This window comes from Panulirus ornatus, chromosome 13 (assembly GCF_036320965.1).
Source record: "Panulirus ornatus isolate Po-2019 chromosome 13, ASM3632096v1, whole genome shotgun sequence".
NCBI lineage: Eukaryota > Metazoa > Arthropoda > Malacostraca > Decapoda > Palinuridae > Panulirus > Panulirus ornatus.
The window spans coordinates 52,144,416-52,161,711 of NC_092236.1; the positions used below are offsets into that span (position 1 = coordinate 52,144,416).

The 17,296-nt window shown below is 39.0% G+C and overlaps 2 protein-coding genes across 3 annotated transcripts in view; one reads left to right on the forward strand and one right to left on the reverse strand.

Moving 5' to 3' along the window:
* Window positions 1-17,296, reverse strand: part of LOC139752883 (EEF1A lysine methyltransferase 2-like) — a 102,035-nt gene that overhangs the window by 47,843 nt on the left and 36,896 nt on the right. The window lies entirely within an intron of this gene.
* Window positions 1-17,296, forward strand: part of LOC139752882 (UBX domain-containing protein 7) — a 35,783-nt gene that overhangs the window by 7,721 nt on the left and 10,766 nt on the right. Inside the window, exons 2-4 of one of the 2 annotated variants that reach the window (XM_071668897.1) lie at window positions 1,069-1,223; window positions 1,847-1,994; window positions 12,077-12,252. In XM_071668897.1, the coding sequence (XP_071524998.1) occupies window positions 1,069-1,223; window positions 1,847-1,994; window positions 12,077-12,252 (479 nt within the window). Of the gene's footprint in view, window positions 1-1,068; window positions 1,224-1,729; window positions 1,995-12,076; window positions 12,253-17,296 lie in introns of those variants that run through there. The other variant, XM_071668898.1, reaches the window with a different exon arrangement.

Sequence of the window (17,296 nt, forward strand, 5' to 3'; positions counted from 1 at the left end):
CAATATTTTTTGCTTACATACATCATACAGTACAACTTTCTGCAACTCCTCTTCACTCTCAGCAAACAATGCAGTATCAGCTACAAGCAGGCGTGTCAGTAGCTGCCATACCTCGCCCCTACTCTCCATCTCTGTCACTCCCTTTCCTGAGTTTTTCTTTCATCTCTCCCATCACCTCTTATATACATTAAAAAGCCATGGTGACAACACAACCACATGTATACCAAGCCTTTTGCTTAAATTTCCATCCACTCTTACGCATGCATTTCCTCCTGTGTACAAGGCTTTCACACCATCCAACAGTTATTCTCGTACTCCATGTGTCCTTAACACATCCCCAAAAGCATTCCACTTGACTCCATCATATGCTTTCTCCAAATCCATAAAAGCTGCATAAAGCTTCTTACCTTTAACTAGATGGTTTTCCACACTTATTCTCTCAACAAACACCTGATCCACACATCTACCTTTCCTAAAATCCCCATGCTTCTCACTTATTCTGCATTAATCACTTCCATCACTGTGTCAATCACGTTAATCCTAAGCACATTTTCCTTAGAATGAAGGAACAATGATAGCTTTCACTGTATCCTCTATCACAACCTTTTGCTTCCATGCAGAATTATGTATCAAATGCATCCATTCTATGTCACACTTTCTCCCCCATACACTAACATTTCAGCCATGATCCCATCCACTCCAACCTTTTAATTGCCCCTTTTTACTTCCCTTCTTTCTATAAACCCCTGCACTTGTATCCTTTTCCTTTCATCCTCCATACTCATACTGCTTTCTCACCTTCTCACACATTCATCAGTTCTTCAAAACACTCTTTCCATCTTTTTTCACTTCCTCTCTTTGATTCAGTAACTCCCCTTCCTTATTTCTTATATTTACTTTTCCAGTTTTTCTTCAACCGCTTTCTTTTTCACTTCCTTCTCGTACAGTTTCTTATTTTCCTTAAGATTTTCACTCAACTTTCTTTCAGCTAAGGTTAACTGCATTGTAGTTTCATTGGTAAATGAATACCTTTGATCTTTTCATTAACAGAATTTGTATTATTTGCAGGTGCTGATAAACCACTTGCTAGAAGTCTCTTAGAAGCATGTGGAAACAACTTGGAGATGGCTGTCAATATGCATATGGAAGGTGTTCATGACGGATCAGCTTCCTCTAATTCTGATGGTCCAGTCGATGCAGCAAGAGGAACTCCTGTTATAGCTGTGTGTGAGCCTTTGTGTAGATTTAAGTAACTTGATTTTTTATTTGCTTTTAGTTATTTTAGATTTCCTTTACGTATGAGCAAGGATAATGATATACGAAAGAGTCTATCTTTGTCATCCCGTGTAATAAGAATCTGTAGACGAGGAAAACATATTGGAGCTCCTGAATAGCTACAACTTATCACTGAAGGCCAGTATGGAATAAGACTGGGTAAAAGTACTGTATCACAGTTATTAGCCTGCTACAGTAGCAGATCTCCAGTCCAAACTTCCCCAAATGCTTGGCTGTTGGATCTCTGTGAACAAGCTTCTCTGGCCAGGGAAGTGATGCCATTTGTTTTTTATCCCCACTAAGAGCAAGTTCTGTCTTTCACATTCATAGTGCTCTGCTTTTGGTATATCTTTTTATACTTTTTTCTCTACTAATCTGTAATACTGCCATGATCCTTCATCGAAGCATAATTCAAAATATCATTTTCTTGAGCTAAATATTTTTCTTTTTTCAGAAGAATGTCTAATAATTCAGTAGATTGAGTAAAAGGCAAAGCAAGTGGGAGGAGGAAGGAGGAGATTATTCTTGCCTTATCGTGAACCTGATGTTTACACATGAAAATATTCCTCAGGGTGAGGAGGAGACCGTGCGTGCTCCCATCCCACAGAAGCAAGAAGTACTTGTAGAGGGACTAGATGAACTTGCGTACACATTCCGTGGAAAACGAAGAATAGCACGATCTGTTTTTGATAAGTTTCGTGACTTTGAAGCAGAAACAAGTAAGTTTATGCTTATTTCACTTATGAAGCTTGCCTTTAAGAAAATTATTCTTTAGTCAGCATCTGATGGTTGCCAGTCACATTCTTATCCTTAATCCACACACACACACACACACACACACACACACACACACACACACACACACACACACACACACACACATAAATATTAGAATAGCTTTCAAGTATATGTTTTCATTTATTTATTTTGCTTTGTCGCTGTCTCCCACGTTTGCGAGGCAGCGCAAGGAAACAGACAAAAGAAATGGCCCAACCCACCCACATACACATGTATATACATACACATCCACACACGCACATATACATACCTATACATTTCAACGTATACATATAGCAACCACCATTCCATCAAACATACCCATTTTTGCTTTCTGAGATAATGTTCTTGCCTTCCACACATTTTTCAATGCTCCCAGAAGTTTCGCCCCCTCCCCACCCTGTGACTCACTTCTGCTTCCATGGTTCCATCCACTGCCAAATCCACTCCGAGATATCTAAAACACTTCACTTCCTCCAGTTTTTCTCCATTCAAACTTACCTCCCAGTTGACTTGTCCCTCAACCCTACTGTACCTAATAACCTTGCTCTTATTCACATTCACTCTCAGCTTTCTTCTTTCACACACTTTACCAAACTCAAAGTCACCAGCTTCTGCAGTTTCTCACCCGAATCAGCCACCAGCACTGTATCATCAGCGAACATCTGACTCACTTCCCAAGCTCTCTCATCCACAACAGACTGCATACTTGCCCTTCTCTCCAAAACTCTTGCATTCACCTCCCTAACAACCCATCTATAAACAAATTAGACAACCATGGAGACATCACGCACCCCTGCTGCAAACTGACATTCACTGAGAACCAGTCACTTTCCTCTCTTCCTACTTGTACACCTGCCTTACATCCTCGATAAAAACCTTTCACTGCTTCTAACAACTTGCCTCCCACACCATATATTCTTAATACCTTCCACAGAGCAACTCTATCATATGCCTTCTCCAGATCCATAAATGCTGCATACAAATTCATTTGCTTTTCTAAGTATTTCTCACATACGTTCTTCAAAGCAAACACCTGATCCACACATCCTCTACCACTTCTGAAACCACACTGCTCTTCCCCAATCTGATGCCTTCACCCTCTCAGTCAATACCCTCCCATATAATTTCCCAGGAATACTCAACAAACTTATACCTCTGTAATTTGAGCATTCACCTTCATCCCCTTTGCCTTTGTACAATGGCACTTTGCATGCATGCATTCCGCCAATCCTCAGGCACCTCACCATGAGTCATACATACATTAAATATCCTTACCAGCCAGTCAACAACACAGTCACCCCCCTTTTTTAATAAATTCCACTGCAATACCATCCAAACCCTCTGCCTTGTTGGCTTTCATCTTCTGCAAAGCTTTTACTACCTCTTCTCTGTTTACCAAATCAGTCTCCCTAACCCTCTCACTTTGCACACCACCTCGACCAAAACATGCCATATCTGCCACTATCATCAAACACATTCAACAAATCTTAAAAATACTCACTCCATCTCCTTCTCACATCACCACCACTTGTTATCACCTCCCCATTAGCCCCTGTCACCGATGTTCCCATTTGTTCTCTTGTCTTATGCACTTTATTTACCTCTTCCAAAAATCTTTTAATTCTCCCCAAAATTTAATGATACTCTCTCACCCCAACTCTCATTTATCCTCTTTTTCAACTCTTGCATCTTTCTCTTGACCTCCTGCCTCTTTCTTTTATACATTTCCCAGTCATTTGCACTATTTCCCTGCAAAACTCGTCCAAAAGCCTCTCTCTTCTCTTTCACTGATAATCTTAATTCTTCATTCCACCACTCACTACCCTTTCTAATCTGCCCACCTCCTATTCTTCTCATGCCACAAGCATCTTTTGCACAAGCCATCACTGCTTCCCTAAATACATCCCGTTCCTCCCCCACTCCCCTTACATCCTTTGCTCTCACCTTTTTCCATTCTCCCTCAGTCTCTCCTGGTACTTCCTCACACAAGTCTCCTTCCCAAGCTCACTTACTCTCACCACTCTCTTCACCCCAACATTCTCTCTTCTTTTTTTGAAAACTCTACAAATCTTCACCTTCGCCTCCACAAGATAATGATCAAACACCCCTCCAGTTGCACCTCTCAGCACATTAACATCCAAAAGTCTCTCACACGCTTATCAATTAACACGTAATCCAATAACGCTCTCTGGCCATCTCTCCTACTTATATACGCATACTCTTTTTAAACCAGATATTCCCAATCACAAGTCCTCCTTTAGCACACAAATCTGCAAGCTCTTCACCGTTTCCATTTACAGCACTGAACACCCCATGTACACCAATTATTCCCTCAACTGCCATATTACTCACCTTTGCATTCAAATCACCCATTACTATAACCCAATCTCGTGCATCAAAACTACTAACACACTCACTCAGCTGCTCCCAAAACACTTGCCTCTCATGATCTTTCTTCTCATGCCCAGGTGCATATGCACCAATAATCACCCATCTCTCTCCATCCACTTTCAGTTTTACCCATATCAATCTAGAGTTTACTTTCTTACACTCTTGTCACATACTCCCACCACTCCTGTTTCAGGAGTAGTGCTACTGTTTCCTTTGCTCTTGTCCTCTCACCTACCCAACTTTGTTCTCAAAACATTCCCAAACATTCCCTTTACCCTTGAACTTCGTTTCACTCAGAGCCAAAACATCCAGGTTCCTTTCCTCAAACATACTACCTATCTCTCCTTTTTTTCTCATCTTGGTTGCATCCACACACATTTAGACATCCCAATCTGAGCCTTTGAGGAGGATGAGCACTCCCTGTGTGACACCTTCTTCTGTTTCCCCTTTTAGAAAGTTAAAATACAAGGAGGGTAGGGTTTCTAGCCCCCCTCTCCCGTCTCCTTTAGTTGCCTTCTACGACACATGGGAAGTATTCTTTCTCCCCTATCCCCAGGGATCACAAGTTTGGTCACTACACTTTAAGAATCTTAAAGAGCTGATAGAGAAGGTTCAGTGGAGGATAACAGAAGTGGTACCAGACTTAGAGAGCTTAGTTACAGGGAAAGGCAAAAGGCTTTAAATTTGCCTACTTAGGAAGAATGAAAGGTGAGGGGTGACCTGAACAAAATGTTCAAATTTTTGAAACAGCTTGATGACATGGATAGTGAACAGCTCTTCGAAACATTTAGGGATGGAGCAACCAGAGGACATAAACATGAAACAACAGGAAGTTTGGTATAAAAGATGGAAAGAAGTGATTTAAAGTAAAAGTAGTATATGAATGGAATAAAATGACTGAGGACATTATCAATGCAGACTGCATATATAAATCAAAATTGTCAGACAGTGGAGAATGTTGAAAAGATGGAGCCCCATTAGTGTAAAATTGTCCCCCTGTAAATTAGGTAATTACACAGCTGACCAAAGAAGAGCTCCATACAGGATAAAGTGCTTGTTAGCAAAAAAGTAGTATTAGAGAATGCCAGTAACAGAGGTTGATTTAATAAAAGTATTAGACTTAGCCTTAAAGTCGGGGTCACAAAAGCTATAGAAGTTAATACACCAAATAGGATGGAAAGGAGAAAGAAGGGAATAAATACTCATTAAAAGCTTACTGCAATAAAAGAAAAAGTAATTTTGGTTTCAAACAAGACGTAAGAGAATATCTGATTTTGATGACAAGAGGTCTTTACGCGGGCAAAGAAACTTAAAAAAGACAGAATTCATTGGGGTTTGCATCATATGTGATAGACCAGGGGAGTAGAGAAAGGAAAGAGGAATATAGTCAAATGGGGAAAAAAAAGGAAATTGCAAAATGAGGCAATAGGATGGAACACTCCTGCCAGTACTGCAGACAAATCAGGAAAATTACTTGATGGAAATGTCACAGCGAAAGGGTTGTATTCAAATGCGAATAGATAACTTGTAAATAAGAAAGAGCTGGAATTTAGGTATTTTATTAGGGAAAATCCACCTGCTGTTAGAGGTGTGGAAATGAGCTTTTTAGAGATCTCACCTGTTCTGCCCGAAGGGGTGCTTGGTAGTAAGGAGGGAAAGAGAAGGCAAAGGCATAGAAGAATTGACCCTTTTAATAAGAGATAACTGTACATTTCCGGAAATAGTGGAAGATGGCCCTTTCAGATAATACATAATAGGAGTAAATGTAGGTAAGATATGAATAACACTGTTGATATTGCATAATCTTCCAAAGAATTGCATAGATCTAGAACAAATGTATAGTGATAACAATGAAGGAACAGTCAGGTTGGTGCAGGAAGCTGTAAAGCACACACTTCTCAGAGATGGTAGAGAACTGGTAATTGGGGATTGCAATTGTAGAGAGAGAGACTGGAGGAATTAGATTCCTAATGTGACAGGGAGTTATGAAGACAAGTTTTTAGAGTGTATACATTAAAATTTTGTGTACAAACAAGTCAGTATATTCTCTAGGATGAGAGGGACTGATACACCATTATTACCAGACCTTATCTTCACCAGTACTAGCATGGATATTTGAAAATATTATATATGGTACACCAACTGGAAAACAAAGATCATGTGATGCTCAAGCTTGACCAAGTGATGAATGACATGAGTTATGAGAACAGGGGTGAGACAAGACCTAAAAAGGAGATATAACCAAGGAAACAGTTCTATAGTAACATAGATTGGGAAGTGCAGCTCAGTAACCAAGAAGTAGGGCACTGTGGTGAGAGATTCTGTGAAATTTCCAATGAAGAAATAGGAACAAGTGTACCTCTAGCCTTGAAAACAGAGTTTATGTTATGAAAGAGGGTTCAATAAAAGATGTCAAAAAGTAAAAGAGCCTCATGATGTGCTGTGGTGAAAATATAGATAACACTCCAGCCAGCCAGCTTTTGCTAGGTTTAAGAGGGCAAGGAACAAGTTTGGCAGGATAAGAAAGGAGGAACAAAGAAATTACAAAAGAAAATTATGGACAAAGCAGGAGGATATCCAAAACTTTTCCATAGATTCATAAGGAATGAATTGTCGATCAAAAGAAAAAAGAGCGTGTAATTAGTTTAAGGGATTCAAAGGTAAGAATAGTAGAGGAGGATGTAAGGATATGTGAGGAGCTGATTGACAAGTTTAAAAATGTTTCCAGAGTGGATTACATTGTAGTCCTATCACTAGTGAGTTATTGCGGAGAGGAGGTTTTAGAAAACATTGAGATATCCAGAAAAGACATTAACACATTATTAAAAGGTCTTGACTAGTATAAGGCTTATGATCCTGAGGAAATTTCATCTTATATACTGAAGATGTGTGCAGATGCAGCAGACAACCTCTAGAAATACTGTTCAAGATCTCATTAGCGAGGGAGAGAGATAGAGAGAGAGATGAGGTAGTGGAAAATGGCTAACATCATTCCAATTTATAAGAAAGGAGACTGGAAATAGGCTTTAAACTACTGACTGATCTCACTAATGAATGTGGTCTGTAAGATTCTGGAAAAGATAATTGGAAAGCAAATGGATGATGATCTGATGAGTAAGTATTGAAGTGAGAGGAAGAAATCTCTTCGATTTTTATGAAAGAGTGAGCACTGTTTTACACAAAAGAGAAGGCTTGGTGAATTGTTTGTATCTAGAATGCCTGAAAGCATCTGACGCTACCCTGCATGTTAGGCTGATTTAAAAGCTGAATCACCAGGCAGGAATAAGGGGGAAAACCTCTTTGATGGATAGATTATTCAGGTGGAATGAGACAAAGTAGGCATGTCCGAGGAGCCTTCTCAAAATGGGTCAAGATGACCAGTGGAGTACCATAGGATGCTGTTCTGGAACCATTATTATTTTTTTTTATCTAAGGAAATGACATTCCTGAAGGTATGGCTTATCTTTAAATATATTTGCAGATAATGAGAAGGTCATTACAGAAGTGAAAAGTGAGGTGGATTGCATCAATTTACATAGGGACCTTGACAAAAGCCTGAGTTGCTCTGAAACATGGTAATGTGTAATAATTTGGATGTGACAGAGAGAAAGGCTTCAGTATGATCATTTTTTATCAGAAAGTAAGCTTCAGGCATCTGTTTGTGAAAAGGACATGGGAGATTGCATTGTCCTGAACCTATCACCAGAGTCCCACCTTGGGAGAATAATTAAGGAGACTGACTGTCTACAGGCAAATGTTGGAATAGGTTTTAAGTATATGGATGAGGGACTATTTAGCAAGATGTTCTTATCCTGCATAAAGCCAAAACTAGAATAAGCTTCTCAAGTTTGGTCGACACACTATAAGAAGCACAAAAAATTAATGGAGAAGGTCCAGAGGAAGGCAACAAAGAGTGTTACAAGAATTAAGAAAGCTAAGTTACATGAAAAGGCCAGAGGCTTTAAATTTGTACACCTTGGAAGAGAGAGTAGTGAGTGATGACCTGATTACAGCCTTTGTTTTTAAAACAGATTGATGATTTAGGTGGTGAAAAATTTTTGAAGACATGTAGGGATAGCACAACCAGTGGCTAAATAACTTGAAATTTAGTAAGAAACTTACGAGACATAACTTGAAATTTAGCGAGAAACTTATAAAAAAAATGTAAGTAGGTTTATAGTAATAGAGAGGTGAATGAATGGAATATAGTGACTGAAAACATGGTTAATGCGGACAGCATACTGAATGTTAAGAAGACGCATGATAGAGAAAGGTTAAGAGATGGGGCCTTCTCCCTATACATTACAAATAGATAGTTACATGTATACTTGCTGCAGGGAGATGCCTCCACTTTAAGCTTTTATTCAAGATTATTCAAGGCCTATTATATACAAGTAAGGCAGGGGAGAGAATGGAGTGTGAAAGGGCCCCTTTATGATAAATTGTTTGGATATTAGATCTGACTCTGCCAATTCTTAGGAATTTAGGAACAGTAGAGAATAGGAAGTTCCCAGGTTTCAAATTAATGCCCAGAGTGTTCCCAACTTTACACTGAATTTTTTAAATATTGGACAGGATATCTGGGTAATAAGTACTGAGAGTGGCTAACATGGGGTGAGAGAGCAAGTTTATCTAACAATTGATATAACAGCGTGTAAACAGTAGATGGTAAAATATTTAAAGCCACGAGGCAACAACAGCTAGCTGTATACCAACAAGCTATATTAGTGTTTTTTTCTTTTTTCATTCATGCATGTTTGCTGTTTTCTTCATTAATGGGGTACTGTCAGAAACATGATTAGTCATTAGAGGAAAACCCCTCACTTGGCTCTTTCCTTTGTTTCTTCTTTTGGAAAGTAATATTACAGGCAGGGAGGATTTCCGGTATCCCACTTCCACACCTTTTAGTGGCCCTCTGTGATACATGGGAGATAAGTGGATAGTATTTTTTCTCCCCTATCCCCAGGATATTACTATTATTCTTACCATTCTAGGGAAAAGTAACATTACTTAAACTAAGAAAGTAGTTAGTAGTATAAGAAAGTATAGAATTTAGTTCAAACAGCCTGACCAACAGTGATAGCTGACGTAAATGTTTTATCAAATGCTCAAATTTTTTTTTCTATAATGAGAAATAGATTTACATAAAGGGAAGTGCAGTTGTGACTTGATCCACAAGAAGAAAAATGAGGAAAAGTCAAAGCATGAACCAACATATATCAGTAGATTGAGGATATTTGAAATATTTGAAAACTGGTTTCATGAGACCAAACAATTGGAGCTGGAAGAACAGATACTGAGAAATTAAGTTAAAGATCTAGAAAGGTGTTATGAAATGTGAGAGGAACTTAGGGGTTTGAAAAATGTAGATAGTAAGTATGAACAAAGATTCAGTTTAGTTGAAACTTAGAAAGTACATAACCATAGAAAAAAGGCGAATTTGTTATAAAGCGAAGGACATCAGATTGGTCTTTTCTATATGTTTTAGAGGCTGTTAAACTAGTGGAAATATTAAGAATCTACTTAAAATAGTGGGTGGGGAGTGGGCAGAAGAAGCAGTTTCAGCACCTGATTGACAGAAACAGAGCATAAAGACAGATGTAGTGGACCTGGGGTCATACAAACAGAGGTACCCAGGAAATTTAGTAAAGCTGTAGAAAGATTAAAATACATTGTTTGAGATAGAGTGGTCAAGGAGGTGTATAGCCTATCGATGAAATGTTTAGAAAAGTGCAGAGCATTCAGGACCAGTGCTTGTTAGCTATAAGACAGACTTCAGAGAAAGTCAGAGACAAAGGCTGACAATTCACCTGTGAAGGATCTAGCTGAAAATGGTTGCACTAGAATTAGAAAGATTAGTAAAGCAGGAGGGTAAAGAATCAAGATCTGATTACAGTTGGTTTGGAAGATCTCACATTAAATAAAGAAAGGTGGGAAAAAGAAGGAATGTTCATTAAAAGCTTACTGTAGGTTGTAGATTTGCCAGATGCAGTTTTGGTGGTTATAAGCAAGATGTAAGGGGATGATCAGTTATTGTTATATTTGACTTGGCGTTATCTTGGTAGGATGTACTTAAGACAAGCTAAGAAACTTAAAGACAAGGTGGAATTTAGTTGGTTATTTGTCATATGTGAGAGATCATAGGAAGAGAAGGGATAGATCAGAGGAAGAAAAGGAGATGAGCAAAGAAGATAGTCAGAAGGCAAAAATCTGGAGATTCCACATGAGGCAAGAGGACAGAGGACCCCAACAAGGACTGTTAAGTGGTTAGGAGTATTGATAGATGGCATCGTATACATTTGTTGATGGATTAGTAAGGAGTTAGAATTCAAGGACCATTTTAGGGTAAGAGGAATTGCACCTGATGTTGTTGGAGTTGTGGAAACAAAACTTAGCAAAGAGAAAAATTTTTACCTCTTCTGCCCCGAGGAGAATATGATAGTAAGGAGGGAAAGAGAAAGCAAAGGAGGGGAAGGAGTAGCCCTATTGATAAAAGTGGCCTAAAGTTTCAGCAGACAGTGCAAAGTGATGTGGTTCACAGGGGGCAATGTTTATCCGTGTAGTGTACCAGGACACATGAAGCTGTGGGAAAACCATGGAAAGGTTTATGGGGCCTGGTTGTGGATAGGGGGCTGTGGTATCAGTGCAATACACATGACACCTAGAGAATTGATATAGGCAAATGAGGTCTTTTCTTCATATGTTCCTGATGTTACCTTGTTAGCATATACAGGAAAATTTCCAATAATATCACATCAGGGAACATACTAGGGTGAGAGGGAGTGATACACCAACATGCTAGATTGTACCTTCACACATACTGATATGGATATTGAGAAAATTTTATATTAAATACCATTTGGAAAAAGTGATTTTATTATACTCAGTTTTGATAGTGAGGTAATGAGAATGTTAAAAGAGTAGAAATGAGACAAGACCTAAATAGGAGATATAATCATGGAAAGTGCACAAACCTCAACAATTTCTGTGCTGAAAAAGATTGGAGTTTAGCAGCCAGGAACCAAGGATTATAGGAAAAGGCTCAGTGGAATGTACAGGGAAGGATATATGGCAGATTTTATGCAAAATTCTGTATGTGTATTACATTTACAGTATGTGATTATAGATTACTTTAGGCTTGATATTTTATCATTCATTTGAATTTTCACTTGAGTGTAATAACAAGTTATTTTTTGTAAGATTTGTGATAAAAATTTCATGAAACTTCAAATTTCTTGCTTTGCTGCATTTTCATGTTATTCTCAGCATTTTATTTGTAAATTTCAAGATCAGTACAGCTGGAAAAAATAAAAGTACAAAATGAAGGCTTATTTTTCAGTAGATGAATAGTGATTTTGAGCCCACCCCCTAATATAATTACTCAGCAAAAGAATTTCACATAAAAAATGTTGTCTGGTAAGACTTCCAAGGTAGTGTGGAAGTTTGCCAAAGCACTCGTAACAAAGATAACTTTGTGCAGTATATTGACATCAATTTTTTTCCAGGTTGCTGTAAATTTTTTCTTACATGACTTTTGAATCACTTGTGTTAAAGCAATTCTAGTCAGCGTAGTATCCTCTTTATGTAGGACAAATCTTTTGTATCTTAGTTAAGTTACATTTCTCAACAGAACGTCAAGAGGAAGAACTTTTAGGAGGAAGCACGGGTAGTGAGGCAGGGGCAGTAGCTGGAGCATCCACAAGCAGAAGCATTGCACCTCCAAATCGCCACCGCCGCAAGATGAAAACACTGGAAGATCTCTTCAGACCACCCATTGATCTCATATATAGAGGCACATTCCAGGCTGTAAGTCATTCTATAATTACCTAGAATTCAAGTGAACCAAAGCCTAATTTAATGCTGTTGTTAGAGTATAAATAAAAAATCATCGGTAAATCATGTAAAGCATGGGGATTTATGGTTGAACTGGCAAGTATTTTATGGATTTGAGGTATGTCTAGGGAACTATTACGTAAAGCAGATTCTCATTAATATTTTAATGAATTTGTATCTTTTGAACTCAGAATATTCATGCATACAGTAGTTAACAATTTCATATTTATGAATAATTCATTATGACAAGTATGTGGATTGGGACAGTGAATAAACACAGGTGAGAACTTTTGAGTTTTATTCTTCTGATGTTTTGACTTATGCAGAAGCCTTCTTCAAAGAGAATGAGGAAATTGCAAAAATGCAAGACTGTTCAAACCACTCTAATTATCATCCTATTGTTTTGGCATCTTCTGTTTTCATAGTCTATGACTCCCTCCTCAACTCCCTTAAACTCAGACATCTTTAACCTTGCATTCTTCTCTCTGATCACCAGTATGGCTTCTGTAAAGCAAGATCCTATAGTGATATTCCTTCCCTTCTTACTAATGTCTAGTCACCATCCCTGATAGATTTTGAGGAATCCTATGTCGTTGTCCTTGACATACCCAAAGCTTTTGACAGAGTTTGGCATTGAGGTCTCATCTCTGAGCTTCCCTCTTTTGGCTTCTCTCCATTGCTTTGTTTCCCTACATGTAACTCCTCCAACTTTGGCCAGTCTCTCTCCCTGGTTATTGATGGATCAGCCTATCCCCAATTCTCTGTCAACAGTGAAGTCTCTCAAAGTTCTGACCTGCCTCTTAAATTTTCCTCCTTTTTCTCGACTATTTCTTTTCTTCCACAAATAACCTACGGCACTCAGTTGCTGATGACTAAACTATGCATGCATTCCTCCACATTCTCCAGTTCTTCTTCATCTCATCTTGTCACTTCCTCAGTAAACTCAGACCTGGACAGGATAATTCCTTTTGTAGGTTCTTACTCAATGAACATCTTTGGTATTACTGTTTTACCTCTCATGTCTTTCCCAGTAATTATGATCTGGTACATTTTTAAATGAAGGTTTTTCACTTCCTCCAAAATTCATAAATACTTTCCCTTTGTCTTTCTTTTTCATGAACCTCTCTATATTTCAGTTAAGGTCCAGACTTCATGTGGACTTTTTTCTGTAAGTGAAGCCTCCAACATAAAAAAAATGATGATAGAGTGTGAGTTGGTGGTGGAGTGGAGTGGTAGGCTGATGTTCATGGCAGGGTGAGGGAGTGTTTGTATTATTGCCTGTCCCATCCAGCAATGCATCTTCTTCCTCAGGAAGATGCAGAGAAAGAGGGCATTGAATCAGTGTCCTTGGCACCCTGTAACTCATCTTTTCATTCTTTGCTTTTGAGATGAATAATAAATCCAGAGCTCTTTATCAACCCATCTCTCTCTCTCTCTCTCTCTCTCTCTCTCTGAGATGGCACTGACAAGCAAGGCCCTAATCAAGATCCATCACATTAACATTATCATTATTATTATTAATATTATTAATATTATCTTCCTTGACCTCTGAATTCATCCTACAGTAGTTACAACTCATTTATAACTACATTTGACAATATGGATTGACCTTGACCCCAGTTACCTCTTTGATTTTATCGCCGATTTAGCATACAAATCTTCTTTCAATCAAATGAGCAACCTCCAAATTTGGCCCTGCTTCAACCTCTATCCTCATCCCCTATTTTAGCATCTCTTTGTCAATCTATACTCCACCTCATTCTCCCAAATGCCAACCATTTAAACAGCACCCTCTTCTGCTCTCACCATAGCTCTTTATATCACCATATCATTTCCCTTCTTACTAACTTCATCACCACCACTCACATCCGAACATTGTCCTCAAACTCATTTCCAGCACAAGTTGCCTCCTGCGCACTCTACCCATTCCCCTTGCTCGCACCATCATTGTTCAGTAACTCAACTTTCCGTCTCATACCCATTTTTGCTTGTCCGATAATTTGTCACGACTTCCATCAATTTTCAGGCCTCCCAAATTTTTTGCCTTCCCTCCACCCTATTGATTCCTTCCACATTACCTTCGCACCTGCAGATAACACTCCGATATCTAAACACTTCACTTCTCCTTTTCTCCATTCAAACTCACCTCCAAATGACTGACTCAGACCTACCTGTTCTAATAACTCTACTCATTAATTCACATTTATTACTTTTTCTTCTTCCACCATTTACCAACTCATGCACATTTTCTGAGTTTTTCATCTGAATTCAACTACCTGCGCTTGTCTTCTTTTACAGAACACTGATCTTCATCCAAGCCTACTTCCCAACGACTTTTCTTTGACCCTTTACCAGGAAATGCTGATTATCCTAAACTCCTCCGATAGACAAATTAAAACCATGGCAGGGTCACACACTCGGGCCTGTCAACACCTAATTACACTGAACCAATACTTTCGAAAGCCTTAAACACGTCACATTGCCCTTAACTCATCATTAAATTCTTCTTGTTCATAACAACTTGCTCCAACTCTTTTATTAGGGTGGGGGAGGGGGCGAAAATCCTGGGAGCCTTGAAGAATGTGTGGAAGTCGAGAACATTATCTCGGAAAGCAAAAATGGGTATGTTTGAAGGAATAGTGGTTCCAACAATGTTGTATGGTTGTGAGGCGTGGGCTATGGATAGCGTTGTGCGCAGGAGGATGGATGTGCTGGAAATGAGATGTTTGAGGACAATGTGTGGTGTGAGGTGGTTTGATCGAGTAAGTAACGTAAGGGTAAGAGAGATGTGTGGAAATAAAAGGAGCGTGGTTGAGAGAGCAGAAGAGGGTGTTTTGAAATGGTTTGGGCACATGGAGAGAATGAGTGAGGAAAGATTGACCAAGAGGATATATGTGTCGGAGGTGGAGGAAACGAGGAGAAGTGGGAGACCAAATTGGAGGTGGAAAGATGGAGTGAAAAAGATTTTGTGTGATCAGGGCCTAAACATGCAGGAGGGTGAAAGGAGGGCAAGGAATAGAGTGAATTGGATCGATGTGGTATACCGGGGTTGACGTGCTGTCAGTGGATTGAATCAGGGCATGTGAAGCGTCTGGGGTAAACCATGGAAAGCTGTGTAGGTATGTATATTTGCGTGTGTGGACGTATGTATATACATATGTATGTGGGTGGGTTGGGCCATTTCTTTCGTCTGTTTCCTTGCGCTACCTCACAAACGTGGGAGACAGCGACAAAGCAAAAAAAAAAAAAAAAAAATTAATATTATTATTATTATTATTTTATTACTATAGTGCCAGGAAACAGATAAAGAAGGACTCATCCACTCATTCTTTGGACACAAGCATGGCATATGCTCTTGATAGCATTCGTCCCTCTTTACTGAAAAAGAGTGCCTCTGAATTTGCTCTTAGGCTTGATTGTCTGTTTCATTTCTATTTAAAAAATAGAACTTTTCCTTCCTTTAGGAAGCATGCATTGGTAAATCCCATCCTTAAGAATGGTGACTGTTCTAACCCCTCTAACTATTGTTCTATTGTTTTGATATCTACCATATCCGAAGTCTTTGAATCCTTCCTTAACTCCCATGCCCTTAGACATCTTGAATCTCTCCAGCTTCTCTCTGATTACCAATATGGCTTCTATAAGGTGAGATCATGGTGATATTCTTACCTATCTTCCCATGTCTGGTCATCATCCCTGAAAGAATTTGGGGAGTCTTATGTAATTACCTTTGACATACCTAAAGCTTTTGAAAGGGTGTGGTATTGAGGTCTCATCAATAAGCTCCCCTCTTTTGGCTTTCCTCCCTCCCTCACATTGGTCCCTCATATCTAGCTTCCTCCCTGGCTGATCCATTGTTGATGGATCAGCCTCTACACCTTTGTCCATCAACAGCATTGTCTATTTAGGTTCTGTTTTGTCTCATAGGCTTTTTCTAATTTTATCAATGATTTCCTCTCTTCTGCAAATAACCAAATGCACTCATATGCTGATGATTCAACAACTCTGCATTCTTTCACATCCTTCAGTTCTATTCCTTCTTCTCTGAATCTCTTCTTTACTCAACTTCCTCAATAGACTGAGACTGGGACAGGATATGTTAGTGGGGTGGTCATAACTTGGTTAAGTTTGGTGCCTGCAAGACAGTGTTTCTACCCATCTTTTTATCAAAAATTCCTCACAGCTTTTCTCTCCAATGATGGTTCTGTAATTCCACCTTTTGATTCACTGAAAATACTTGGCATTACTGTTACATCCACTCTATCTTTGAAACCCCACATTACAGAAATAGGTAAGTCTGCTTTAAGAAACTGAGAGTCCTGTTTTTTCCAAACAGTTTCTCCAATTATACAAAGAATTGACCCATCCTTGTATTGAGTACTGCTCTCACATCTGGTGGTTTCTGCTCTGCATCTGCACTTAACAGAATTGTATTGAAAACAGTTCAGCCTATAAAATCTCCCAGGCTAATTTCAAAACTTGACCTGCTTGTCTTGCGCCACTATGTTGGTTCACTTTTCCTCTTCTACAATTGTTCTGTGGTTTTTGCTCCTGAAAGCTGGCAACTTGTGTACCTCCACCGCCAGTTAGCCCATGCAATATTTGGCCAGCTGCTGCATCACATGATTATTGTGTGGTTGTTGGCAACTCAAGGATGGGCTGTTTTGATAGCTGTTTCTTTTCTTACTCCTCATATGTTGTTGTCATTGGCAACTCAAGGATGGGCTGTTTTGATAGCTGTTTCTTTTCCCACTCTTCATAGCTTAGGAACTCTCTACCCTCTTAAATCTTTCCCAATAATTTTGACCCGGCACATTTTAAGACAGGTTTTCCCTTCCTCCAAAATTCATACTTTCTTTTGTCTCTTTTTCTTTATCATTAACCTTTCTATATTTCAATTAAAGCCCAGCCTTGATGTGATCTATTGTCCATGACTGGAGCCTCTGTTGAAAAAAAAAATTCAGGCTTACTCCACCTTTCTGGACAAAACATCATGTTCCTCCAAGGTCATATAGAT